Here is a 27,294-nt window from a genome sequence, read left to right as displayed (position 1 = left end):
TTGACCCGAAAACACAGTCGGAGGTAAAGAAACACACGGACTCAAAGACGAGTGAGGACTTGTTGCACGATTTAGTTTTCATTGCTCTCCATGGCCTGCTGTACAATCACATCTTTACAGTACGTTCTCACCCCCACTTCCTCAGCTGTGTCTCTCTTTCTCTCCCCCCCAACCCCATTTCCCCCCCCCCCCTGAATAAATAGTACATCCTTTTGTTATCCTCGGATGGCCGTGCACAGCAGGGCCCACATGCTTCCGTTGCTTTCCAGTGACACAGAGAAAGAGAGAGAGAGAATGAGTGCGGGGGGTGTAGAGTGAGCACACAGGGGAAAGGAGAGGAAGAGAGGGGTTGAAATGATGAGGTGGAGAAAAAACGAGGGAGCACAGACGAGAGAGGATGGAGAAGACGGGTGGGAAAAAGAAAAACAACTAAAAGGCGACAGAATGAAATGTAGAAAACAAAGAGGGATTGAATAAAAACAGAGGACGAGTGAAATGAATCTAACAGACAAACACACGCGCACATAAAAATAAACAATACTGCAAATCAGATTCCCTTTTTTCTTCACCTGGGCCAATGGGAGCCCATGTTGGTCCTCTCCTTTAGAAATGTGCGACCCAGTTGGACAAACACGTAACTGACTGGTCTGATGATTTGAAGTTTCTACCTGATCAAGTCTACAGTAAATACTCAACTGTTGAGGTCTGGCTCACGACCAAACCCGGAAAGAGGGACCTCAAAAAAACAAGAAGAAGAAAACTAAATTATATATATATATACACATGAAGAAAACCTAATACGAAAACTAAACATCTGAGGATGTAACATTGAGGACTCGCACACATCTGTGACCTCGAAATCTGCTTTTCTTGGTTTGTCCACTGCCTCTACACACATTCACGCAAAATTCTTCATCATCATCATCATCATCATAATAATTATATACTACTTTGTTTTGAAACATTCAAAAAGTACTAGAATCACTATTGTCATTATTGCTGTGACCAGTAATCGTGTTCAGTTCCTCTTGGTCCGCACTGTAACAGCAAATCAGAGCACAAGACACCCACCATGTGATCTCTTAGAGCAGGACAGGACTTCAGATCAAAAGTCATTGGTAATAATAAGAATAATAATAAATACTGTAACGGGCCTCACAAATGAGCCAACACGCTGATTTTCAAAAAAGATAAAACCCCAACAGGAGCAGGAACAGGGGGAGTGTGTTTGGGATTCAACCCCAGATGTGTGATCTACATCTAAAAAAATCTGGGTGAAAACTAAAGTGTCGATATCGTCCTCGTCCTCGTCCGCAGACGACTGACGGCCTCTGACCTGGGAGGTGCAGCCCAGAGGTCGGGAGGGGCGTCCTGCTCCTGTCAGCGCTCCCTCTCCTCTCCCTCTCCTCCTCCCGTTTGCTCCTCGTGTCCACACATCAGGTGGTGTTCCCCTCCTCTCCTTTCGTTTTCAGCAGGCATTCACCAGAGAAAAAGGCATCAGACTGTTCCCAGGACTAGGAGGAAGAGCTCCCACTTCCCAGCAGCGCCGATGCTTTCCCCACTGGAATCTATGAAATGTTGCAGGTCAGAAGAGAGAAACTGGAGTCTGTGATAGTCGTGAAATTGAGGACGAGGGGTTTGGGTGCGTTTAAAACGTGTCTGTGATTCTCGAGGAGAGGATGGACGGTCGGAGTCAGCCCAGCCAGTGGCCTGCTTCCAGACGTGTCGTACAGATGACTTATTGCTGTGGTCCTGAAAACCTTCCTCGTTTGACAGAGTTCACTGAAGTTGTTACTGGTTGAGGCTGTGGGGGGGGGGGCAAACGCTGCCGTTTCAAGTCAGTCAGGCGAAGAGAGATGTTGGTAAGGTAGCTCCTCCCCCGCTTCCTCCCACACCTGGTTTTTGCGATTTGGAAATGTGGGAAAGAGGGGGAGAGGGTCCGCCAGGGGAGGGGCAGTCGGAGAAGAGGTAGGGCTCAGGCCTCAGTCAGGGACTCGGTGAGCGTGTCGGTCGGGGGCTCCTGATGCCCCTCGGGGACCACAATACCCCGGTGGAGTTTTTCTAAAGACTGTTTCATCTGGAAGATAAACACGGGTTGGGGTGTGAGAGAGAGTCAGATATGCAGAATTACATAATGCAGAGAGAGAGAGAGTGTGACGCTGCCCCTCCTCCTGGGAATGTGCGCCGCGAGCATTTCTCTCATCAGACTGAAACAAAAACACACGTACCTGGTCGAGAAGGCTGACGGACGACTGCAGGATCTGCTGCCACTTGCTGAGCTGGGCCTGGTGAAACTGCCTCTGGAGCTGCAGCACCTGGGCCCACTCTCCAGCCGTCTGCGGCAACGGACTGGACGAGGTGAAGGGGAAGAGTCACAGGTAAAGAACAAAGAGCAGAGCAGAGTCCATCAGGTTTTTGAGCCAGTCGTGATCTTTTTCAAACAGACAGTAGGGGGCAGCGGAGAAAAGCCAGAAACTCAAGACTGACATATAGTGGGAGGAAGTGGAGACGCCCTGTCTATTTCTAAATACAGTCAACGGTTCTTTATTTCCTCAAATCATTATGTAGGTACGACTGGGAAAATGTTACGTATACGATTTTAGCAGAAAGAAAGTTATCTGTAGAGTTTGGTGACATTTTCTCTAAGGGTTCATCAATAGAAGAAAAACCTTTCACCTACAAGTGTCGATGTGATTCACTGTAGAAAATATAACTTATGGTCACTTTTTTGTACTTAACCTTGAAAACGCAAAGGTTACATTTGTTGCTCTGCACTAAATCTCTGAGGGACGTTCCACATCTCAGATCCCATGAGAATAACTTCAACCAGAGACCAAACAGCAATTAACACTACGCTCCCACCGGGTGAGGGATGGAGATAACACAGAGAGTGGTATAGTTCTATAGAAAATAATGCAGGGTGTTTACCTGTCAGCAACAGAGTAGGAGTGCCACGTCTCCAGTGTATGAGCCGCTCTTTCCAGAGCGTACAGCTTGTAGAACAGCAGCATGTTGAGAGCCACCAGCACCACCAGACTGATGGAGACACAAAGAGAGAAAAGACATTTACACATTTACCAACTGCAGTGGAAATCTTCAAATACACATTGAGTGAGAAATATCAAATGAGCAAATGTAGATATTTCAAGGTTTGTAAATGCAAACATAGCCCAATTATCACAAAGCAGATCTCAGTCATAACATACTGTCATTTAGTTACAGGAAAAATCCACTCAGCACAAATATTATTGTTATAAACAATTCATGCTGCGTTGTGTGGCAGATTTTTTACTCTAATCTAGAAGTTTCCCTGTAAGCTCCATTTTAACAGCAGGATAGAAACATCTACCCACACTCACCAATCTGCATAACTCGGCTACACAAACTTTCACCAGGAGAAACTCTGGCTTTGATTTAATATCATCATCACTTATGTGTCTCCAGACTCAATGCACACAAAGTTGGGTTGAATTGAGTGAAACAAAAAACAAATATGAAACTAGTAGGGCAGTCAGTAGACCACACACTCATAAGGATCAGTCCTCTGAACTTGCCAGATTTGTTTTCATCAAAATCCATAAATCATTCTCTGAGAAACATTTAAAAATAAATAAAATCCTTAATCTGCCCCCGAATCCATTCTTCCCTCGACGCAGCCTTCAACCAAGTTTCATGGAAATCAGTACAGTAGATTATGTCTTTGACTACAAATACTACAAAAAGTATTACTACATAAACATTCAATCTGAACCCTTATTACGATTTGAACGGTGGATTTTTCCTGTTAGAAAATGATGCAGTTCATCGTTTTGCAGCCAATGGTGTAAAATCAAAGCCTCTTATACGAACCTGATACAGATCCTATGCACAAGAAGTATTGCAGAGAGGAGGAGAAAAGAAGAGAAATAGCAAGAGAGGCATTGTGAGGCTGTTAGTATGAAGAAGATCTACATCCAACATGTCTGGATGAAGGAGCATTCAGACATGGATAGAAACCAAGACAGCAGAAAGGTAATTAGATCAAAGCCAAAGAATCAAACCAGCGATTTGATCGGGTGGGAACTCCTTAAACTCCACTATTTAACACTGTATAGGAAAGGATGTAATGTGCTTCTAAAGGGGGGGTAAGGGGAATCAATAAAACAGCAAGGAGGGAAACTACGAGCGCTGATTCACATAGTCACAAGATTTTCAAGGACTCACACAAAAACACACACACACACACACACACACACTCTTGAGCTTACATGAAGCTGACGATGAGCAGGATGGTGGATATGCTGCTCTGACCTCCACCACGCGAACATTCACCCAGCTTCATATACTGAGAACCTAAAAAAAGAAAATTAAAAAAAACGATTTCACATAGATGTCAACATGGATATAACAGATTCAGAATTTAAAATAACATTTTTTTTGACCTCAGAAATACACAGAAGTCCAATATAACAATGAAGGGATTTTTAAAGCCCCGTAAAATGTTAATCAATGTTTCAAAGGATTTTCCCAACCAGGTCAAATACATTTAGTAGTTATTGTTGATATGTATGTCGGGGGAAGAAATATTAATAAGACTTTTTAATAATTTGTAAATCCTGATAAACAGCGAACAAACTGATTGTTTCAGTATCTGTAGTTACTCCAAATAAAACCACTAGAGGGCCGCATTGCACACAACATGTATTTAACTCTGCTTGGTTCCATGATGGTCAGCGATTGTGGAAGATTTGAAATTCCCACTCTAAACCAAAGCTCCACTAACTGTTTCCTCTGTGACTCACCGGCTTCTCTCCTTTCCCTCTCCTCTCCCATTCCTCTGTCCCCTCGCTCTCCGGTGCCCAATCCTCCCCCGTCCCTCTCTCGCTCCCTCTCGCCCGGCCGCCGCAAGCAGGTGCGTTTACGCCGGCGCAGGCCAGGCGGCGTCTTGATGGCGTCGCCGCCCACTGGGTCACCTGCGGCCACCACAGAGACCTCAGACTGCAGAAGCGTCTCCAGCTTGCACACCTCACTTTCTGCAGGGGGCAAAGCAAACATGTGGAGGCATTAAAACACACCCAGCACATTAATGCTACATGGGCCGTGTTTACATTCAAACTTTACTTTTGTTCAGTTATTTACAAAAGGGAAATGCGCCTGAATGGGACACTTTGGTTCCCATGGGCACGTGTGTGTGTGTGTGTGTATGTGTGTACGTAGGAACCATGTGACTCACCCATGTGTCTGTAGTACTCCTCAGTGCCACTCCAGGTGTTCTTTTCAATCAGGGCTTTCACCAGGCTCCACGGCTGCTTCCGGTAGCAGATGTCTGTGGAAACTCTGGCAAGAGGAAGAACAAACACACTCATTTCCTTGGATTTTGTTTATCTGCCTGTAACTAGAAGCCACTCTCTCCTTTTTGGATTCATATAACAATATTACATTAATGGGAAAAAGGTTTATATAACCTCATGTAAAAGCCGTGTGTGACAGTCAAAGCCCTCACTTAATGACAAATATCTTATAATCACATTGCATAACGGTCTATTGAGGCTGCTGCAGTGTACAAATGACTGATTCCCCTTTTTTCTTCCTCTCATTGTTGAAATTGGCTGCATAAGGCTAAGAAAGACGTCCCTGCTCTTAGATGTTGAAACGCTGACATCCAGATTTGTGTTTGGCCATAATATGTAAACACTCCTGCTGCTTTACTGGCCATTAACTGATGTGTCATCAACTTGCGTACAATGCATCTGGCAAGTGACGCTGGCATAAGCCAGAAGCAAGCATCTATCAATGGAGAAGAAATACCAGTAGCTGTTTAGTGTTTGGACTATATAAGTATTTGGAAAGCAGCGAGGGAGCAAGCTGGAGAAAGATCTGATAGGATTATTTCACCAGTGAGAGTCTCTGGTCCCCAGAGTAAAAGGACAGAGCCAGTCAATTAAAGTTTACATCATTTATTCTGCTACAGCCTGACAGCACATGTGTGAACAAGGGTCAAATGTGAAGAGGTGATGAAACAAGGCAGCGTTTTCTCTCTGGAGTCCTGTTTATCTCTGTCCCGTCCCACCCCCCCACACATCCAGGTGGATTGGCTGAGCTGAGACAACAACAAGCCTACCTGAACCGGCTCTTGTGCTTGCTGATGGAGGTGAGGCAGAATCTGTGGACAGTGTAGAAGTAGTCCTGGTAGGGGATGCCCGAGGTGATGACCTCCGAATCCACCACATAGCACTCGCCTCGGACGCTGTTCTTATGCAATGTCTGGAAGCCAGGGAAAAGGTGGGAGGTGAAGGGTTAATGATGAGTGAACTTGATTCTGTTCTCATAAGTAATCTTGTGCTTATGAGGCAGCGTGTCTAAATGAAAAGCAGCACATTCATGCAGCCAGCGTTGCCCAAGCGTAACAACGAGTACAAACTGTACTACTGTTGAGCGGTGAACACACAACCTCTTTATCTACAACATTAAATGAACTTTTCACAGCAGTTAAACAGTTAGTTTTTGCTCCCTATAAATAGAAGTCATTTAAAACAAAAGCACTTTGAGCACGAAAAAAACCAGCGGTCAAACCATAAACGGGCCTAAAAACTGAAACCAATACAAAGCAAATTAAAAAAGATTAAAAAAAAATAAAAGTTAAGAGAAAGTTCTCCTCCAGTTCAAGTTGAATAAGCCCAGTGTTAATATCCTGCACCAGAGCCTGAGTTCCAGAGAGATGACTAACAAACCACAACAGGCCCGTGTCTGTCAAGCACTGACCTGCGTTTCCACCACAGGGGCGGTTTTGGGGCCGAGGGGGTTGTTGAGGGCGACGGTGTAGCTAAGCACACGGCTGGTGGTCCCACTGCTGCTGTCCTGCTGCCAGTCACCCACCACCAGGTCTGTCACAGAGAGGGAGAAAAGAGTCAATAAGCAAATCCAAAGAGAAGACATGAAGTGAAAACGAGAGGGCAAGAGAGAATTTCATGAATGAAAAGGGGAGAGAGACCATGAGGTGGAGGGGTTGAAGGAGGAGAGAGAGAGAGAGAGAGAGAAAAAGAGACGGTCAAACCACCCTCCTTCAAAGAAAGAGAAAGAATTCCCCAATTAGAGTGACACAATGTTCTCTGGCAGGCTGAGGCACCAACTGGGGAATAAAGTAACTCCAACTTCACGGATTCATCTCTGGCCTCATTAAGACGAAGGAGAAAATGTAAAATACACACTGCGTGTGCGCAAATATCCTAATGACAATGTAAATATTTGTATATGCACAGAGAGAGAGCGTTAAAAAAACTAGGATAAATGGTAGTTAATGCAGCATGAAGAGCTGGTGTGGATCTCTCATTAGTGACACAATACAGTGGGATACAGCACGTCTGCTACAGCACGGAGTGTGTGTGTGTGTGGGGGGGGGGGGTATTGAGTAGTCTCCACAGTTAAAGCTTAAAAATTAGAAACCATCATAGGTTCCGAAAATCTTTTTACGCCATAATATCTAAAAGTTCCAGCTTGATACAGAGATCAAAGCAGCATCAAAGGTCCAGTGAGCTGGAAACAACAAACACTGCTCTTCAGACGTCAGCGTCACAACAGGAAAAACTCGCTCTCTCACTGTTTATGTGACAAGTGAATACAAGTCGCCCTCTGGAAACTGTAGGAACGTCACATAATCACATACAGTGAACCTAGAGCTACTTTCACACATGAACTCAGGAGACGTGTCCTCACCAACTCCCACTCGCTCACTGGGAATTTTCTGCTGCATTTTCACATGGGTTCACTCAGACATTTCCCAGACATTAACCACGTGTGTGTCTGGGAGTGTTGTGTGTGTGTGTTACCTACCAGTGAAGTGTCGCTGAGAGAAGAGGTGCTGGATGAAGTGTGTGTCAGCGGAGAAGAGCAGGTCGTGCAGCTTGTCCACACTCATGCGGACCACAGTGTTGATGTGCAGCCGTCCGCTCAGGTCAGCACAGAATGACTCCACCTCACCTTGACATCGAGAACAGAATATCAATGTATTTTTCACGTTGGGTTATTTTTCTGGTTGTCGTCATACACTCGATATAAATAAACGTTTCTTTTAATCACAGTTAAAGATTTATCCCTGTTTTGGTGTAGATTATAAATCCAAAGCCGGACTTTGCCATGTTTGTTTTAGAGGTAAATTTGACATTATAATAAAAGTTATTCAGTCGTTGCTTTGTGTTTTGCTGAATGAGTGAAAGCTCACTCTAAAATAATATATTGTTAATCTTGGCAGTTTAAAAGTAATTTTTGGGGTTAATCATCTGTATCTATATATATAACTGAAGTTTAATGACGTACAGCATCTGTGGCTGTCCAGGACATAAAGATACACAGAGCAGAAAATTACACCATGTTAATGTTTGAAAGAATCTTCCTGCGATAGCTGTTAACGTTGAAAGAAGAAGACATGAAAGCAACGAGGGACAAAGACTCAGAAGGAAATAAAAGAACTCAGAATATCCATGTTAAATCCAGACACGTCAAATGAACAGAGTGAATTCAGAAAACAGAAAAAGGTGTTTAAAAATAGTATAACAGCCTTTAAGATATCCGACCAGACTATCACAAATAAGTTTAAGACATTTCCCTCCATTTTTAAACAATGAAATCCAGATCAAATAATAACTTGATTAACAATGTTATTATTAAAGTGTTGAAATTGATTCTGGTATTCTCATTGTTTTGAATGTATTGTCTGGTGTCTTACACAAATACCCCAAAAAAATCACTCACTCTCTTCATGCGTGTCAGAGGAGTTGCTGTGGTCAGAGGGCAGTTCCTCATCGTTGGTGATGTCCAGTGACGAGAGGTTTCCCAGACTGGTGGATGGTTGGGGCAGAATGTGATTTGCCAACTCAGACAGACTGTCCGAACCCTCTTCTAGATTCTGAGAGAGCGAGAAAAGCAGCACACGAGAGGAGTGTCAGTGAAAGGTTTTTAGAGAAATCACCCAATTGTCAGATGACTTGAGACCAACAAGGCCTCAGCTGGGCTGACCTCGTGTGCAGCCCGAGCAGACACACCACTGCAGCCGTTTAATCAATCTGAAGCCGACACACTGTCGACACAGCAGTCCATTATTCACTGTGACTCAACCTGAGCTCAATCTGCACATATTGAGATTGATTCCGCGGGCGAAAGCCAACAAGAACAACTACGCACTATTCGCAAATACTCAGGTTAATGAGCATATACCCCAGTTCTCATCTATTACTTCAAGTTATTCTGCTTCGATTTAATTAATTATTTTTGACATTTTATGCCTTTATTGGACAAATGAGCATAAATAGGCAATTATGAAACAAGGGGAGAGAGCTGGGAGACAACAAAAGTCCCTGACCGGACTCAGGTGAATGGTTATGTGACATGGACCTTAAACAAGACGCCTCCCATTAAAGTTTTGTGCGAATCCAGACCAGCTGACCGATCCCAGACTTTTTTTCTTTCCTCCTTCTTTAACATTGCATGTTTTTCAGGGACAGATATTTATGAGTTTGTGTAGCTTGGTGCAGATCCAAATAAAAATCTGAATTTAAATGTGGCTCCCTAGGGGGACTGTTGGGAATAGGTATGCACTCAGTTCTTTATTGTTATTGCTATTGTGACGTTATCTACGCATAGCTGCTGTGTTACAGAGTTGCTATTACTACTATTCCTACTCATATTCATATCAAGCCACAAACCTTCCAGAGGAGTCATGTCATGTTAAAAGGAAACTACAGAGCACTGCTAATGCTTGGATATTTGAGTGAGTACAAATCAGACTTGTTTAGCAAGTACATCATGAATCTGGCTAGACACCAGTGTTTACATGCCAGCACACTGACATTATACAAACACAGAAAGCACCAGATCAATCAGTGAGCTCCACAAATATTTGCCAGCAGGTTCAGATTTTGGTTTCGCCCACAAGAGTAATTTTATTTAAAAACTGATGGAGAACAAGTGCGTCAGTTGGAGAATGCAATGGCTCTGTATCACCGCAATGCATTTACATTAGTTGAGATCAGATATATATGGATCATTCTCTGTATCCTCCCCAAATTGCACCAGTTCATAGATATAAGAAAAACGCCAACGGGACCTTTGTGACCCCAGAAATCCTTGTTCTCCCAGTGGACAGCTATAGATCTGGCTTTGAGTCCTGCATTGACGTTTACAAGAGAGACAGGAAGAAAATACTCGGGATACTGATCTTGTTTCGTTTGTCTATGAGGTGTGATTACAAGAGCACTGTGTGGATTCTACTTTATTGACTCCGTCACTGCCAAATAAGCAAAGACTAACTAAACAGCTGCCTGCAAATATCAGGAGGATGTCTTGAAACCTGTTTTATTAACATTCATAACGATGAAGGGTGGTGGCAAGGATTTTTCGTATTCTTGCAAAACTAGTGTGAAGGAAAAAATGTAAAACGTGGAAACTCCCATGTGATCCAACTGAGCATCAGCCTACCCCGAAGCAGATGTTGAAGTATGTGTGGACGTCAAAGAAGAAAACTCACAAAGGAGGCAGCAGCAGAGACCGGGGCCGAGGCAGAGGCGTTGGTGGGAGTGGTGCATGGCAACGTGCTGTGGGAGCTGGTTAGGCTGGGTTCGATGAGGTCGGAGCTGAGTCTGCGTGCAGATGCGGACGCCACGTCTACGTGCAGACAGGAGGCGGAGGAAGAGAGAGGGAAGCTCCCGAGGTTTGTCGCAGAGGAAGAGCTGGCAAGACCGTAGGGCACCAGGGCAGGGGGGGAGCTGCCCGTCGAGGTAACCGACACCGAGCTCAGGTCCAGAAGATCTGTGACCGACACAGACTCGTCTCCTGGCCTGGAGACAAAGGGAGAGGAGATGCAGTTTGTTAGAGTGCTTAGGGATTTGATGCAGTTGTTATATGAGCTCACATGAAAACCTCAAGATGGGTGCCTGCTCCAATCTGCATGCCCCTCATGGAGATGTGCTTATCTACAACCGAAACTAGAACGGGGGCTGCCTCCCAGGACAGTAAAACTGAATGGATGATGAACATTGAGTAACCAGAATAAAATTACAATTTGATTTCGCTGTTATTCTCCCAGCACAAGAAATTAGGGATGGTGCTCAATAGCATTATGTGAAAAGTGTGTTGATGTCTGATGCATAAAAAATATATAAAACTCTGAAGTAACATGTAAAGACCCTTATATGGTCATGTTTTTACAGGTGACCACTCACAGTAGGCCGTTCATGTGCTCGGCGGTGGGGGAGACGTAGTCGTCATCTTCACTCGTGAGTCCCAGCTCAGTGCCGTAACACTGGTGTACGATGTGCCAGAGCTCTTTGGGGGATAGGGACTGTGAAAACAAGACAGTTGAAACAGATAAGTGGACATCACAGTTGTGTAGACTAGAGTGCGACTCAAAAAATGTTGTGTCCGTGCCCGAGAAAACCACTAATCAAGCCCAACCTGAACCTGTGCGTTTTTTGTCTGAAACCCATCTAAGCCTGATACCGATTTGGGCCCAGATATGAGGCTTGTGTCTGCATCTTCCAAAACTCACTGAAAACTGGAGAAAAATAATAATAATCTGCCTAAAAGCTATGTAGGGACACAATGACACTCAGCCAAGTCAGGTCATGTTTCCACTATATGCAAAGTTTTATCCCGCCATCTGTTGCCATTTGCTTTCACTCTAATCTGCTGTGTTTCTGCACCAGCGCTGTCCAAATAAATGTCTGTATTCAGACTCAGCAAATAACATGGATTTAAATTGTTCTCCGGAGCCTGCGTTTGTGGCCATTTCCTACTTCTTGACACTGAGGTCTATTCTGAGACATTAACTACTAGCCATGTCGCATCAGGCAGCTGCACACACCACCAGGGGGGGTGGGAGAGGAGGTTGTACCTTGTCCAACAGTGCGTTCTGCCACAGACGGAAAATCATCATGAAGCTCCGATCCCTCGCTCCAAAAGATGTGAAGAAATGCTGAGGAGGTAAATACCAGTGTGAGAGGAAGGAAGGGGGATAGGAAGGAAGACAGACAGAAAGAAAAGAAGGGAGACAAATGTGACAGTGAATTTGACGAATGGTTTCCCTCTGCAGGGATGTTTGCTTTGTCAGTCAGACGAGATACAGTAGAGTCAGCTGATTTCAAACTGCTTCAACAGCAAAAAGAAAGGGTCATTTTGAGGGAAAGGAATCAACAGCTAAGACATTACAGGCTCTGTAGAAGCCGTAAACCTGAACTGTCAATAACAGTGGTGTAATGCGGCTTTGGCTGAGGGGGTAGAGCGGTCGTCCTCCAACCAGAAAGTCGACTGTTCGATCCCAGTCTTCCCCATTTGCGTGCCGAATTGCCCCTTGTAGAAAAAAAAGTGCTGCTAATAGATGCACTATATGAATGCGTGTGTGAATGCTAAACTGTATGTAAAGTTCTTTAAGTGGTTATAAAGACTAGAAAAGCGCCTATATACATACAAACCATTTACCATTTAATACAGAAGAGTAAAAGTCTGTGCATGTGTCAAACAGGGCTCGGTATTATTTGAGTCTGACCTTCTCATTGTCAGTGCTGATCTGGATGGCGTTTGGGATGAGCTTCGCAGTCTTCTCCTTGGTCATTGAGGTCACATCTTTCAGCAGGATAGTGATCTGAACAGAGCAGGAAACAGATTTACTGAACGTCTGCGTCAGTGTGTGGGACGGACGCTCTTATCTCACTGAGGACCTGAGCGTATCTATATTGATCTGCAAACAAGTCATTTAAAAAGACTTCTTATCAGATAGCAGGTGTCACATTAACCAGGTTACAACCGGCGTGTGTTTGATCGTGCACGTGCAAATGTGTACACAGTGCGTGCGTGACTTACAGTGGTTTCCCAGCGGAAGATGTTACTGTAGAAACAGAGCCAGTTCTCTGACAGGTAAAGGCGGCCCTGAAGCAGAATGTCCTTCTGCAGAGCACAGGAGTAGTCTGAGGGTCGACACAGGGAAAGACAAGGGGTCAGGGGATTGAGACACAACCGCTCGTATCAGGAATCATTCCAACAATTTAAGAGGCCCACTTCACAGAGAGAGAGCATTTAATCTTCTGGTCTTTGACACGCGTCTCTGTCCCACTCACCCACTATGAGCCGCTCTGAGTCAGGGAGTTTCTTAAAGAGTTTTCGAAAATCCTCGTTCCGCTGTTTGTATGTAGGACTGAGAACCTGAGAGTGAGAACAGGAAAAAGAAAGGAGAACATGATCTTCTGATTCACAACAGGCCTGCACAGCAGTTACCTGCTCGGTTATTTAAAAGATAAACCAAAAAACAAGTCAAACAGCGGTGATCAGTGCTTTACTGTGGCACAGTGTGAGAGGAGAGGCTCATGATGACGACACAACTGTCATTACATAACGCATTGAGTAGATGGTAATGTTGTAAAATGAATACTCATAATTATGTTTGATTAATGGGTATTTTCATACCCCTCAAGAAATATTCCCTGCTCATCACTGTGCACAAATATACCGGATGCCATTAGGCCTCAAGGGGCCCCTCCCTCGAGCAGAGTCCTGCACTGGTCTATAGTTGCAAAACACACATGCTACATGCACAGTCAGTCAAATGCACTTGGTTATGCCCTCCTTACCCTCCTGTTAAGGGGGATTGAGTTGTGCTCTCTAGAATGTGTCTGTGAATTGCCACAGCTCCTGCGCTCGCTCCTGCAGCTGTCAATGTGCGGACAACTGTGCCGAGCTTGCTGCCGTCAAAAGCTAATACTTTGCAGATCTTTTTACAAGCAGCAAAGCCACTAAGAACATATTCACCAGTGCTTATTTCAGACCCAGTGTGATTTATCTAGATGTTCTAGCTAATTTTCTGTCGGTAGTGACAGTTATCTGAGTGGAGGTGAATGGGTCAAAGGTGGTGTCACAGCGTTTCAAAATAAAACAAGTCCTTGCGGCTGACTGGGCTTCATATAAGCTGATTTAGATGTTAAAAATATTGTGTTTTAATTTCTGATTTCTCCGGAAAAACGAGTTCTTCTCACACGCTGGTAACCTGCATTTTTACCTGCGTCTGTGAATTTGTATATATATAAATATAACTTCCTGCTGTGGGTACCCGACCTGTTGCAGGACTCTACCAACTGGTGCCAGCAGATGCATTGAAATCTAATGCTACAATCTCACTCTAGAGGAAAGCCTCTGTCATCTACTTCCACCTTCAACTTTCCCTGGAGTGAAAAAGTGTGTAACGAGGGTGTGTTAATGTGTACTTACATTGTACCAGCTCTGCATTTTCTGTGAAGAAAAGAACGGCACATTGAGTCGTGAGCAGTGCACAAATTTGTCAGCAGGAATACAAAAAGGTTACACCACTTAATCTTTAAAAGGTATGAGTGTTCAATGCCCTGGTAAAGCAGCACAGCTTGATATTTAATGCATGTGATCCCGCCAGTCAAGTCCAGACCGAGGCCAAGTCTGTTTTATGTAACCTCGATGTTTTGCTGTTTCCAAGCACTGTCCAAACTATCAGCACGTCTCCATTTCAAAAAGCTACGCGTCACTAACCAGCGTTAATGAACAGTCCTTCGTACACAAAGCAGGTACATACAATCTCCTTTACTTAAAATAAACATGCTAATGTAAACATCCATTAATACAATCTGCTGACAGAAGCCGTCACCACAGCACTAATAGGGAAGGTAAAGGAAGTACAAAAATAATGTGTAGAATTTACTGGTAAACCCAAATCAATCGTATCTTATTTGTATTGCGCCAAATAAGAAGATGCATTATCTCAAGGTGCTTTTTCATAGTGAGGTGAAGACCTTACAATATTACAGTGAAACCCAACATCTCCCACAATGAGCGAGGACTATGTAACAGAGGAGACACTGGGGATATAATTGGTATTTAAGGTGATTATTATGAAATTCTGCCAGATGAGTTCATTCATGCACAACTGTTTATAGTGTTCAAATTCTGCAAAGTCATCATGAAAAGGATTCGAGTCATGGATGAGGACACACCACAAGAATGCAGGATAAATGGCCTCGATGTAATAATAGGTTTGATTTAGTGATGATCCCAGTGAACGATAATGACATTGGGATCACATAAAGGAGATTTGAGTCTTTGGCTGACACACATTACACAGCGATCAGCCTGTGTAGTAACTGGAAAACAGGGAGAAGGTATTCTCCGGAGCAGTGAATATCCCGCGTTACCTTGGCATTGCGGCTGAAGTGGCGCGTAGCAAGCGGGTAGGCAGACGTGAGGGAGGAGGCCGAGGGAATGGAGGGCAGGGGACTGTCCGAACCTCCACCTCCTCCACCTGTGCTCTTCTCGCCTCCTCCCTCGCTCTCACTGGCCCTGCCACCCCCAAGGACCCTGCGCCGCAGGGAGGGGGAGCTGCCAGGGGTGCTGCGTGGAGAGTTACTGGCCGTACTGGAGAAAGAAGAAAGACACAGTGAGATTTACCTCGGGGGAGAACAGTGGAAATGGTTTCACATGTTACACGCTAATTTCTGCTCTGACGTGCGTTAAATGTCTTTTTAAAGGCTGCAGGCACTTCCTATTTGATAATAGCATATCATCTCAGACTGACTAGCGGAGACCAGATAATGCTGTGTAAGGTCTGGGCTACCAGCTGATCTCATTTTGAACGGGTACAGCAGTCTGACAGTGAGGATATTTAACGCTTGGTTTGGTAATGAGCCTTAAGTCAAGGAACCTAAGTACAGAACACAGGAATCACTGTTTACATCACTTGGAGAAACTGTGGTACACAAAGCGATCACGTTGGAAATGGTGTTTATGGCACTTTAAGAACCTTTGCCTCCAGTAAATCACAAAGAACCCAAAGGTGACAACGTTGGGTCTAAAATAAAGACGAGCCAAAGCATCTCAATAGCCACATGATGGCTGGCGGCAGTAAAGCTCATAATTCCCATATCCTCCATGTTAATAGATAGGACATGGACCAAACAAAAACAAATCTGAGTACACGCTATTCGATATTATAAATGTTCCTTTGTCTTCCAATGTGTACACATGCTGATACCATTATTTTGTATGATCTTTATTTTCGACTGTATACACTACTAAGACAGAGGTGAAATGAATAGACGGTTACAGAAATAATTGTGACAATCGTTTCTCTTGTGTACTAACATCTATTCATAATATTTTCATATCACCCTTACCCACTTGTATAAAGAACAAGACTATCTTCTCATTTTATATACTTATATACAGATTAAATTAACAAATAAAGTCTCTCTGGAGTCACCCTTCAGCTGTCAAAGCATCACATCCAGGTCAGTGACCGTGAGAATGCCTATATTTATGCCATAACAGTTTCCATGATTGCGCCTCATTTCTCCGAAAGTAACACAACCGTCACTTTTACCATCAGTCATCTTAGGAGTTTACTCCATCTTTCAAACATACACATGCAGCTATTTATCAATGTCTGCTCCATTATCCCGTGTAGACAGTTTATAATTAAGCCAAAGCAAGAGTCCGACACTTCATGTAGACCATTTGAGCCGAACTGCTCCCGACTCGCATGAACCCACGGTTCTTCAGAGGTTCATCGAACTAGCTGTTTTGTTATTGTTTTGATTGTGGCCAAAGTAACATATTGTAGGTACATTTAAATGAAAATTGTCTATTCTCTTCTACAGTGCGTGGTAGTCATCTATGTTGTGAGAATGTTTTCTTGGTGCTTTCTGGGCCAGTTCCTCTCTTATAGAGAAGTTAAAAATGAAGTGAGTGCCGCTCCGACTCGGATGTTGTCTGTGACAGGAGCTGGAGAGGAGAGGATAAGACAACATCACCTCTGAAGTTAAAGAGACATCATCCCCACATCTCACCAAGTTGCTTTTGTAGAAAAAATTAATCAAAGAAATATGACTTTATCTAATGAAGCCCTGTTGATCAGAGCGGCGGCGTGTTGACGTGCAGCATTAAGCCATCTTGACATGAGGGGAGAGGAGGCTGTAAATAGGCTGAGCGGTCAGTCGGTGCGACTGAGTGTGACCAGGACACTGAGTGATGTCAATCTGTGTCAGCGTGTGTTTACAACCCGTCAGCAGCACAAATGCAAAAGGCCTAGCAGCAGCATTGCCAAATTGTTTGTCGACACAAACCTTCTGCTATAGCTCACGCCGGTGTAGTTCAACCTGGTAAACACTGTCCTCTCACCGGCTAATGGGAAGCTAGCACACTGGCGACCCACAACCCAACCAACACTACTTCTCGCCAGACACAAACACACAAGAGCAGAGTTAAAAATGGTCGAGGGGAAATTAGGCAACTGGTTCGAAAGTAGCTAGATTGTGCAGAGACGATGCGGTAGATGACAGGGAGCGGAGGGGTCAGGGGAGGGGGTGTAGACAGACAGTGTGACCGATGGAGCACAGACAGGATGAACATAAACAAATCACCAGCTCACACGCGCGCGCGCACGCGCGCACCCAGACACACACGCTCTGTAGGTTTTGCATCTAGCATGTCTGCACCATAAGATCCTGTTGGTTATTCGACCACAACAAGCGATGCATGAGGAACAGGGGCTGATTCCCTGCATGCACAACACATGCACAACACATGCACAACACATGCTATCTATCCATGACGCACACTTACTCGAACATGTCATGAGGCGGTCGCTGCTCACGGTTGTTTCAGACGAGAATTTATACGATCTTGCATCAGTATTGCATCGGTTTCTCCAGTGTGTGTGTGTGTGTGCAGCTAAAGCAAACCAGACGCTAAAAAGGAGGAGGAGAGGGGAGGGGGGGTGGATGTCCGCTCTTATGCCTCGTTTCCTTCGCTTATCGGCGGGTTAGAAACGTCCACCATCGTCCACCGCCCCGGAGGATCGGGACTTAATTTCCCATCGCGGCCGACGACCAAGCACCTCGCAGCCAGGTACCGGACACACCGCCGCTCCCTATGCCGAAAGCAGGAGCCGGTGACGGGCCGCCGTCTCTGCGTCCATCCGTAATCCGTCTCTGCAAGCAAGGGGCGGGGGGGAGGAGGAACAGGAGGAGGAGGGAGGAGGGGGGAGGAGGCGGCTCCATGTGGTGTACAACGAGGTGGAGGCATCGAGGAGGACGATGAGGACGATGGGTTTATAGATTAAATCAGTGTATTTACCATCGGTTATCTTCGTGATGGATGTATTGTTCTAACATGGCTTCACATGCAGCTTCACACAGGCTCACAAACCGGAAAGACCCTCAGTGAAGTGCATATTCTTCCACCAAGGCCCAAATCCTGTATTTCCAGCAAGGTTTAATAACTAATTCTTTATATTGCGGAAAGAAAACTAGCCGGAAAACATGCCAAACTCAATTTGGGTCAAACTGCCTCCTTGGTGCAGGTTTCCTACACAGGTTCACTACAATGCTACAGAGACCATGTCTGCTGTAGTAAATCCACCTGGCCAAAGCACAGAGCCCACCCAATCCCTCAACCCCCAACCTCTCTGTCCATCCCTCTGGATTAGAGTCCACATCATAATCCACGCTGGGCTGAGCCAAGCCAAGCCAACATCTCCACCGTTCTGTCTCCCTCAATTCTAATCTGCTTTTCTGAGGTTCACCAATAGCCCACAATAATGTCAGAGTTTCATGGGCCAAGTGGGCATGGAGCGAAGAGACAGAACGAAGATTTCAAAGAATAAGATGTACATTTTACACTACAGGGTTTATAAGTACTACAAGATGTAAATGTTCTACTCGTACGCTTTTATCTTTCTGCCAATTGAAAATGAGAAAAAGAAAAGCAGATGCCTGAGATATTTAGGAGTTTGCTGCTTGGTGTAAAATCAAAGAGCAAAGGATAAACACTATCGATAATACAAAACAAACCAGTGATAGTGACGATAATAGTCAAGTACAAAAACTGATTCTATTTGATGATTATGTGTTACCGTTTGTATATGTGTGGATACATCTAAATTGTCCAGTAACCTGGAAATAAAAAATGTCCTGCGGAGCGTCTTCAGGAACAAGAAACAAAATATCGGATAGAATGTCCTTTTAACACATTTCTTAAACTCTTCAAATTGCACTTTAGACTGTCCTCTGCAGACAGACACACTAAAAACAAGTCATAACATAAAATGAGAGTTTACAGATTATCGATATTTAAAAAAACAAAGGCCAACAAGTCAACATATGAGAATACGTAAACATGTGAAACGGTGTTATGGCCATTTAACAAGTACAACAAAAGAACTAGGATTAGGTTCCCCAACGTTAAAAGATGGGACACTTGAAAATAATTGACATCAAGACGTCATCATGTGTATGTCATACAAAAGTCTTAAGTCCAATGTGAACCCACAACTAACCAGATCTCAAGTAAACAATGTTACAAAGACATGAACCTTGGTTCTTGACTCTCAGGTGTGAAACCGTCCCTCTGTCCTCACAGAAAAAGCCTGTTGGCCTTTCCGAGCCTTGTGCAACAAATTTTCATATCAGCAGATGTGTCATTTCGTGCAATGCCTCAATTTGCCTGAAGTGTAAAACTGGCCGAGCACACAAGACCCATGCAATAAAACCATTTAGCTACAGCTCTAACTTGTCATTGAGTATCTTTATCATCCTCTCTGAATCCCATCAATGATTGATTACTGGATAATGTGTGTCGTGTCCACAGTCTGGACTGAAACCCCAGTGATTTAATGTGTAACAGCCCGTTTACAGAGTCTTAATAGCGTCTATGCTTGAGGCACGATCAGGGCAAAGTTGAACATGAGTATAGACTGTTTCAATAGAGTCGAAAAACTCTCTCCACACTGATTTGACAAAAGCCAAGAATAGATGGGCTGTGGTTTAAAGAATTAATTTCCAATACATCCTATGTCTGCTGTGTCAGATACCTGCAGCTGAATTAATGTGTGAGAAATGTATCAAATCTAAGATTTATCACAGGAGCTGCTTAGTGTCACAGTTCTGGGAGAAACGTAACAGTGTCAGCTGCAGTGGAAAGACCAAAACTGTATAACCACTTGAAAGGAGAACAGAAATTACTCAAGGTGGTTTTAGGCAATGCATTTAAAAGAGGAGATACGGTTGCATAGTTCAGATTTTATTTATTTTACAGCTTTTTGACAGTGGTGAGGAGGAAGCTGTCTTTTGTAAATGGGGCAGACCAGGTTCACAGTGTTTTATTTATTCTTTTACTTGTGCTTCAATTTTATGGTACTATGATACCTTTTATGTATGTATTTACGAACCTCTTGACTGATTGTTGGTAGATAAAAAAAAAGAGCTGATATAAGCCTTTGTGTTCAGAAATTAGGTTTTCCGATATGAAAACCGTAATTTCAAAAAAATAAAAGATGTGCATTTGTTTATTTCTGTATACTTTTAAATTATGTTCAACATATTTGGTTCTTATAGTTTATTGTTAAACTGTAAGATATCAAACCTCAATTACATGTATCTGTCAACTGCGTTTAATAACGACATCTTAGGCATTACAAACACACACACACATACACTTCCTAGTATCAACATCAACGCCCAAAATTCCATATATTTTTCCTGCTGAACTAGTTTTCCTTTTTGAAGATTTGGCCATGTGTGTTGTAATTATTAACCCAGTATAACTTTCCAGTGTTAATTTGCTTCAGAAGTTTAGTGCAGATATTTAGTACATATGTGTGAATAGCGTAATATAATTATTTTAAGGCTATCACATATTTATTAAGTTATACAGTAGATACAGTAAAGCATTAGCTTTATAGTGGAATAATTCATAATCCCATTGCCTAAAGCAAATACATCAATCAATAAAATCATGTGTAAATGAAAATAACAAGGGCACAGCTGTTCATATGGAGCACAGGAGAATCACCCTCTGCTCGCCCTCTAAAGCCCACTGCAGTGATGCCCTGAACCTCCTCTGATTGGACTCACATGACATCATCAGACTGAGAGCCGACTCCCATTGGCTGAGGGTGATGTCATGATTCAGAGGAAGGATAAATGGTGCATTAACCCCGCCTCTAGCTCCTTGTGACTGACCCAGCTCTGTTTTTCCTCGCTGCTCCAACAGTGGTCTCACGTTCTTTGTTTACAGTCTACATAATGATGTTGTTTGGCTTTTTTGAAATGGTCGTCTAAACCGACAGCTCACGCTACTCATGGAAATACCAATGTGTGATGGGCATTTTCTTTTTTTTTATTGCACGGTGATGCAAGAGCATTTCTTGCTTTATCACTTAAATTCTACCACCTCAGTGTTGGCCTGCTAATGTATCTGCCGTTCCAGTGTACCATGAATCAACTCAGCTTAATCTGGATTTGAACAGTGTAATCTGTCCTCACTAGTTTTAGCCAGTAGCTAATTAACTCTGTCCTGTTCCAAAATAGTTGACCTTCTGTGGCAGTTAAGGAAAGTGGACTAAGAGTAAATCTGTCAGATGTGAGGCCATTTCACTACCAACCAACGTGCACAAATGAGAGGCTTCTCATTCCAGTCAGTCATTGGAGCCAAATCTGGTCTCAGTAGGCCTGCATGCAAATTGGCTGAGGTTTCACAGAGCTATAAGCACTGAATACCCATGAGACAGTCAAACATAGTGCTGACAGTGTGGACACACTGTTCCGAGCCGTTGAACTCTATGTGGTGGTGCTGCTGTAAGATAAGTGAGCCTTTATTCAAAGAGAGAGTCTGAATGAATGATAGAAAAATAAGATTTAGTTTGGGCCCTTTGCTCACAAGGAAATAAAGCAATTCGCACACTAACACTTTATTTCCCTACTTCTGTCATCCTAGTGTTTCTAATCTTTGGCTGGTTGGTCGGGATGAATCCAGCACACTAACCTGCAGCTGTCCCAGTCAGACTCTCTGCTTAGCAGGCTCCTGAGAGACCAACGAGAGCGGCGGCTGGGAGAGGGACTACGAGACCATGAGCAAGACGGTGGCAGGAGAAGGTCCTGTGAAGTGCTTTGCTGACCTTGATCAACCCCTTCCATGTGAGTGGCCACAGAGGGCGAGGGCGAGGGGCTTCGGTGGCGATTGGTGCCCTTCTCCAAATTGTCCTCTATCAGAATTTTCGGCGTTTTGCCACGCTTCGGACTGCAACCTTGCTCTTCGTCGTTTCGTTTCTTAGTCCTGGTCCTGCTGCGGTGGGTTCGACTGTGGCGGCCAAAGCGTGACGGTCTGGGGCTTGGTGAGCAAGACCAGGACTCTGTGTCCGAGGATGGTGGCATGACAGTCAGCGTTGGAACAGGGATGGGCTGAGCCAGGGTGATAGCTTCTGGTCCCACAGGAGAAGACGTAGTCATCTTCAAAGCTGTCTACTGATACATTTTCTCTTTTAGTCACATTAAAGGCATTCAGGCACAGACATGTGGTCGCTGCATCTCTAGAGCTGAGACTGAACCATGACCAACTGTGGTGTTCCAGTCATGCTTGTGTTTGATATAATTTAGTAACAGGGTGGGTATAAAAAAATCTGGTACTCCCTGCATTCAAATCAGCACTGGCTTCTTTAAGTAAAACTAACCATATTAAAAAGATGATCAAACCTTCCCCATATTTCTTGTGAACTTCAATTTTCTGCCTTCCCCATTATTGGTAAAAAAAACAGTGGTTGGGTGTTCCTTCACAGTCAATGGCACAGCCGCAAGCTAGGAGAGGGCCTGTCGGATTATGTGGCAGGCCTTCTCTTTCAGGTAATCCATTTCCAGTTATCCGCTCATGTGCATATGTTGGGTAAGAGCAACTAAAATGCTGCGTCGTCTATGTTTAGTTTATGTGCCTCGCCCCTTCCTCCTCGGCACTCTCCGGTGTTTCTCTTTTTCTTCAATAATCCTCTCCAGACTTTGGCAGACTTCAATCTTGAATTTTAAAAATAAAGCTCATCTTTGCAAGAGTGGAAGTTTCAGACAAAGACGGATCTGTGTCTGGAAGTTGCTACCTGAGGAGTGAAAAGAGCAGAAACTTTGCATTTAAAAAGGCTGTCCTACATCTAACTGCCTCTTTGTTTTGAATATATATTTGGAATCTTAGTGTTTTTTCTTGAAATATTAATCCTTAACAGGACTATGGCCATTTATGTCTGGTTTTTGAAAATGTCTCCTCTGCCAATTCTGGGAATATGAGGTATCATATGACAAAGATTTGATTTGCAATGAAATACTATTCCTGTTAGAAGACAAATCAATAGATTTGTTTTCCGGTGGGGGTCCTTTCTTATCTTTTTTCGTTAACCCAATTTTGAAGAATTGCTTTGTTTTTTCTAGTGATGTTACTTTAAGTTTTCTCCCTTCAAGTGACTCAGAAAATCGCCCAAACTGTGACCGTTGGACTGACTAACACCAGTCAGTGTTTGTCTATCAGCAGACTACGACAGACACCCAGAGGAAAGTGTTGCAAGGAAATTCTTTATCTGTTGCTCGGATGCAGATGTTCCATCTAAATGCTCACATTTCCAAGTTGATCCGGCCAGAAAAGAACAAACACACAATCTCACAGACTCACAAGTACCAGGCACCGTAGGAGACACAAACAAACAACACACCCTTTGCAAATGCATCTTCCATGAAGAGCTCCAATGGGGTCATATGCCACCAAGGTCATCACTACATTACAACATAATACAGAGTAGTCCTTCAACAGGGAAGGGTTTGTGTGTGTTCCCCAAAAGGTAAATCATTAAATTTGAAGGTGAAGACAAAGTGTTAAGTTAAAGTGTGTATGACAGTTTCTGTTTTTGTTAACTCTTTAGGTCCTTTTCCAGCATAAATACTGACCTTGTGAGGACCAGGACACCTTATTGAGACCAGAGTCAGGTCTTAATGAGGCAAAAGATCCTTCCTGAGGTCCTGGCTAAGCTTTGGGGCAACCACTTTTAAATTGTGTTAAAGCTAGGGAAAAGGTTTCGGTAAAGCTGTCCACATTGAATGGAAATTCATGCAAAGTCCTAAAAGGGACGGCTGCGCCAGACTGTATGTGTGTACTTGTACTTATATGTTTGTTAGCGGCTTTTTGAATATAAACCTTCCTGTGTGAGGACATTTTGTCCAGTCGACACTTTTTAAACGGAGATGTTAAAGACTGGCTTTAGAGTGACGGTAAGGGCTAGTAGGTATTTAATTGTAATGATTCAGGTTAGTAGGTTAGGGAATACATAATACCACTGCCCCCCCCCCCCCCCCCCCCAGACAGAAGTTGTGTACCACTTCCAAGGAAAGTACGTCAGACTGTATTTGCTGTGATCTGTTTGGACAAGAACAATCTTGACACATACTTGTTGGTCCTCTGTAATCCGACATAATCTCTTGCGCTGCCTTCGCTCTTTGGGGCAACTCGCAGCGTGATCTTCATTGTTTTTGCTACAAACTACGTTGAGCTACAAAAAAACACACAACACAGAACCCCGACCGCAGTCAAAGCAGCCGGGGGACAAATGCAAACTACAGCGGGTTCCTGCAGAGGCGAAGGGAACAGCTGGTTCCGCGAGAGAAAGTTCATCCCTCTCCATTGCCCGGCCGTTCACTGTGACTTGTAGCGAACACACGGAACTAACGTACAGATGTGCAGCCGAACTCCCGAGCGCCACGGAACCCACGAACAACAACAACAACAACCCCACAGGACAAAAAGTTCCACAAGCCCCGGAGGAACCGAGGCTGGAGCTCCCTACCTCCCATTGGACGAGATCCCCCCGCTCTTGTGATCCTGCTCGGCCTCGAACACCAGCCGAGCCACGGTGCGGGACGCGATGTTAAAATCCACTTTCTCGCAGGAACACATCAACATTGTCCCACGCGTGAAAACGCATCTGCCGGCCGAGGCTAACCGTTAGCTTGTAGCCGGCTAACGCTGGGCGAAAAAAAAAAAAAGACCACCCGGAGTTTTGAAGCTAGCGTTCCCCCCCACCTCCCTCTCTGACACCCACCCCCAGCTTTAAAAAAAAAAGAAGGGAAAAGATGACTATCTGCGGCTAACAGGGTTTCATTTCCAGCTGAGAGACGCCTCCATTTTCTACGTTAAAAACTCCCCGAGAATACAACTCCGGTTTCCCGTCCACCGTCACAGCTGGACACCGGAGTTAGCTCGACGCGGCTAGCATTGCTAACTTGGGTTAAAGTTAGCAGACGATGCATTTTTTGTTTAACGATGAGTGAAAAGAAACGAAGTCAGTCAGTTGGACCATTCAAGCAGCATGTGACGGGAAGGGGGGGAGCTTAGATGACGAAGAACAACTATCATTAATATAACCTGTTAGAAATAAAACGTTCAACCAGCAATATATCACATATACGTGCTATATGTTAAATGTGTGACCTTGTTGTTATTACTTGTGTTGTACAATACAACCAGCCACAAGAGGAAGGAGAGGAGCACCCCTTCCGTTAAACTTAGTGGTACGGTCCGGGAAAATAACTGTCCGGTGGATGTGGCGACATCAGACAAACAGAATCCATGAGAAGGTGCTTTGATCTTTTATCAGATACTTTTCAGTTCTTTCATTGATTCATTCGACAACAAAACAACACGTGGATTTGATCTGGATGATCTGTTTTTAAGGTTGTTTTAACGCTGGGTTTTGTCACTTCGAGGGAAACAAGCGCGTCTTATTGAAGTCATTTTTTTCTAGAGCAAACTTTTTTATAACTTATTATATTTATAGGTTACACACGTGGAGGAACATCCACAGATTCGGCTGGTTTTCTGAGTTCACGTGAAGGGAGCTGCTGCGTGGCCAGATTAAAGTGCAGAGAGACAGTGCGACCCCTTGTGTCTAACGAGGTGACATGCAGGCATTGTTTGTAACATCACCTACTTCACTAAATTGCTATAAATTTGCACATGAGACCTACTTTTAGCAGAAGTTATTATTTAGCATAGCAGCAAAAATTCATTGGCTCGTGTGGGTGTTTTCATCTCACCTCCTGCGTCCTCCTGCTGCAGCATCGTTTCATATGGTCTCATGAACAGTCGTATGCAGCCTGGGAGATATTGGATATCTTCTCCAGGAAACATGCAGTAAACAGGGCCAGGTCACCTTGTCCTGAGCTGGAAACAAAACGTTGACAAGAAGCTTTCAGTTAGAATGACGATGACGAAAAAATTTCATTTTTTTACCGAGTACATGCAAAGATTGTACAGATAAATTGAAATGTGGTTGATTGTCGGGCTGTAAATAACAATTGTGTCATTTTTTTAATCATTTCCTGATCCATAAATCAAATAATTGGAACTTTTCAGATTTTAATTTAGCACCACAGGGTAAAGCCGATCTTTTTTGTTTTGTCTGACCAACAGTAAAAAAAATCAGTTAATATCACACGAGATATAGAAACGCAACAAATCCTCAAATCTCAGAGCAATTGTTTCATAAAAAAATTGTAAAATGCTTCTGTTTATCTCCTCTTTTTGATTTATTAATCGTCTCAGCTCATCTGAATTGAAAATAACCCAATAGTATTAGTGTTCTTTACAAGCAGTACTACATTATCACATTTCTAACGCCCACACCTCAGGATAAACACGCACACTTTGCATCTTCCACACTTATTTCCATAAAGTTTTGCACTGGCTGTACCAGTCGTTTTATAGCAATACAAATCAATACACAACAGAAATTCTCCTACTTCAGCGACTATAATTCATAAGCTACACAAACAAGCTGAGAAGTTTACAGCCCTGATGGAGGCAGAGTCAGACTTATCTCCTTCCTTTTTCATTTTTAGCGAAAACACAATATTCAACAACATATATCCTGTACATCTTTTGCATGTAAGATGTGGCTTTACCTGCCGGTGTGTCTTTACTCCTCGGCCATCAGTTGCTTCTGTGTCCTTTCAAATCGATAGCAGAGCATCACAATGACTTGGCAATTTCACATTCTCCATAGATTCACCAGGCATCTTGTGTCTTCTGCCTCTTTGTGACTGCATCCCTGAAATCCACACTTCACCGGCTCCACTTCAAAACACAGGGGCGAGCTGTGTGTCACCAACGCAGCCAGAGAGGGAGTTGTGTTGCTGAACGCTCCTGGCTGCCGGATCCGAGACTGGAAACTCGATCTGGGCTAAAAATAAAAAAAACATCACCAGCATTGCGAGAAAGGAGGTGTGTCACTCTGTGTGTGTATACGTGTATTGGGTTGCAGAGGTGCAGCCCACCCCAATATACTCCACAAACTACCCCCCCCCCCCCCCCCGCATGAGTGTGCCAACCCAAGGTCTTTCTCTTCTCCACCCTCTTATGATCACATGTGAACAATTTCCACGATGGCAGATCTTCGGCGTCATTATCATTTGTCGGCGAGCACAAGGTCAAAAGAAGCAAGGACCCTTATCC

At 43.9% G+C, this 27,294-nt stretch overlaps 1 protein-coding gene and 1 long non-coding RNA gene across 2 annotated transcripts; one reads left to right on the top strand and one right to left on the bottom strand.

The window, feature by feature from the left end:
• Positions 1 to 185: 185 nt before the first annotated feature.
• Positions 186 to 25,145, bottom strand: gramd1a (GRAM domain containing 1A). Its single transcript, XM_053432173.1, has 19 exons — positions 24,629 to 25,145; positions 15,177 to 15,396; positions 14,227 to 14,247; positions 13,083 to 13,167; positions 12,829 to 12,932; positions 12,515 to 12,610; positions 11,864 to 11,944; positions 11,193 to 11,311; positions 10,499 to 10,808; positions 8,728 to 8,881; positions 7,810 to 7,956; positions 6,742 to 6,863; positions 6,101 to 6,243; positions 5,213 to 5,316; positions 4,782 to 5,012; positions 4,248 to 4,332; positions 2,929 to 3,036; positions 2,229 to 2,349; positions 186 to 2,077 (listed from the first exon to the last, which is right to left on the bottom strand). The coding sequence occupies exons 1-19, from the start codon at positions 24,742 to 24,744 to the stop codon at positions 1,976 to 1,978; spliced, it is 2,469 nt and encodes an 822-aa protein (XP_053288148.1). The 5' UTR covers positions 24,745 to 25,145; the 3' UTR covers positions 186 to 1,975.
• Positions 21,557 to 22,597, top strand: LOC128449131 (uncharacterized). Its single transcript, XR_008339848.1, has 3 exons — positions 21,557 to 21,623; positions 21,754 to 21,953; positions 22,091 to 22,597. It is a non-coding gene; the product is annotated as an uncharacterized LOC128449131 (long non-coding RNA).
• Positions 25,146 to 27,294: the final 2,149 nt, after the last annotated feature.

The sequence above is a fragment of the Pleuronectes platessa genome, chromosome 10 (genome assembly GCF_947347685.1).
Source record: "Pleuronectes platessa chromosome 10, fPlePla1.1, whole genome shotgun sequence".
Lineage (NCBI taxonomy): Eukaryota > Metazoa > Chordata > Actinopteri > Pleuronectiformes > Pleuronectidae > Pleuronectes > Pleuronectes platessa.
The sequence above is the reverse complement of the archived record's forward strand: the minus strand, read 5'-3'. Positions and strand labels throughout refer to the sequence as shown.

Coding starts and splice junctions, on each gene's coding strand:
- gramd1a (XM_053432173.1), bottom strand. CDS start 24,744: ATGTTGATGTGTTCCTGCGAGAAAGTGGATTTTAACATCGCGTCCCGC. Junction 12,611..12,828: donor TCTTCCGCTGGGAAACCACT/GTAAGTCACGCA, acceptor TGCTCTGTTCAG/ATCACTATCCTGCTGAAAGA. Junction 5,317..6,100: donor AAGCACAAGAGCCGGTTCAG/GTAGGCTTGTTG, acceptor TCCTCTTGCCAG/AGTTTCCACAGACATCTGCT.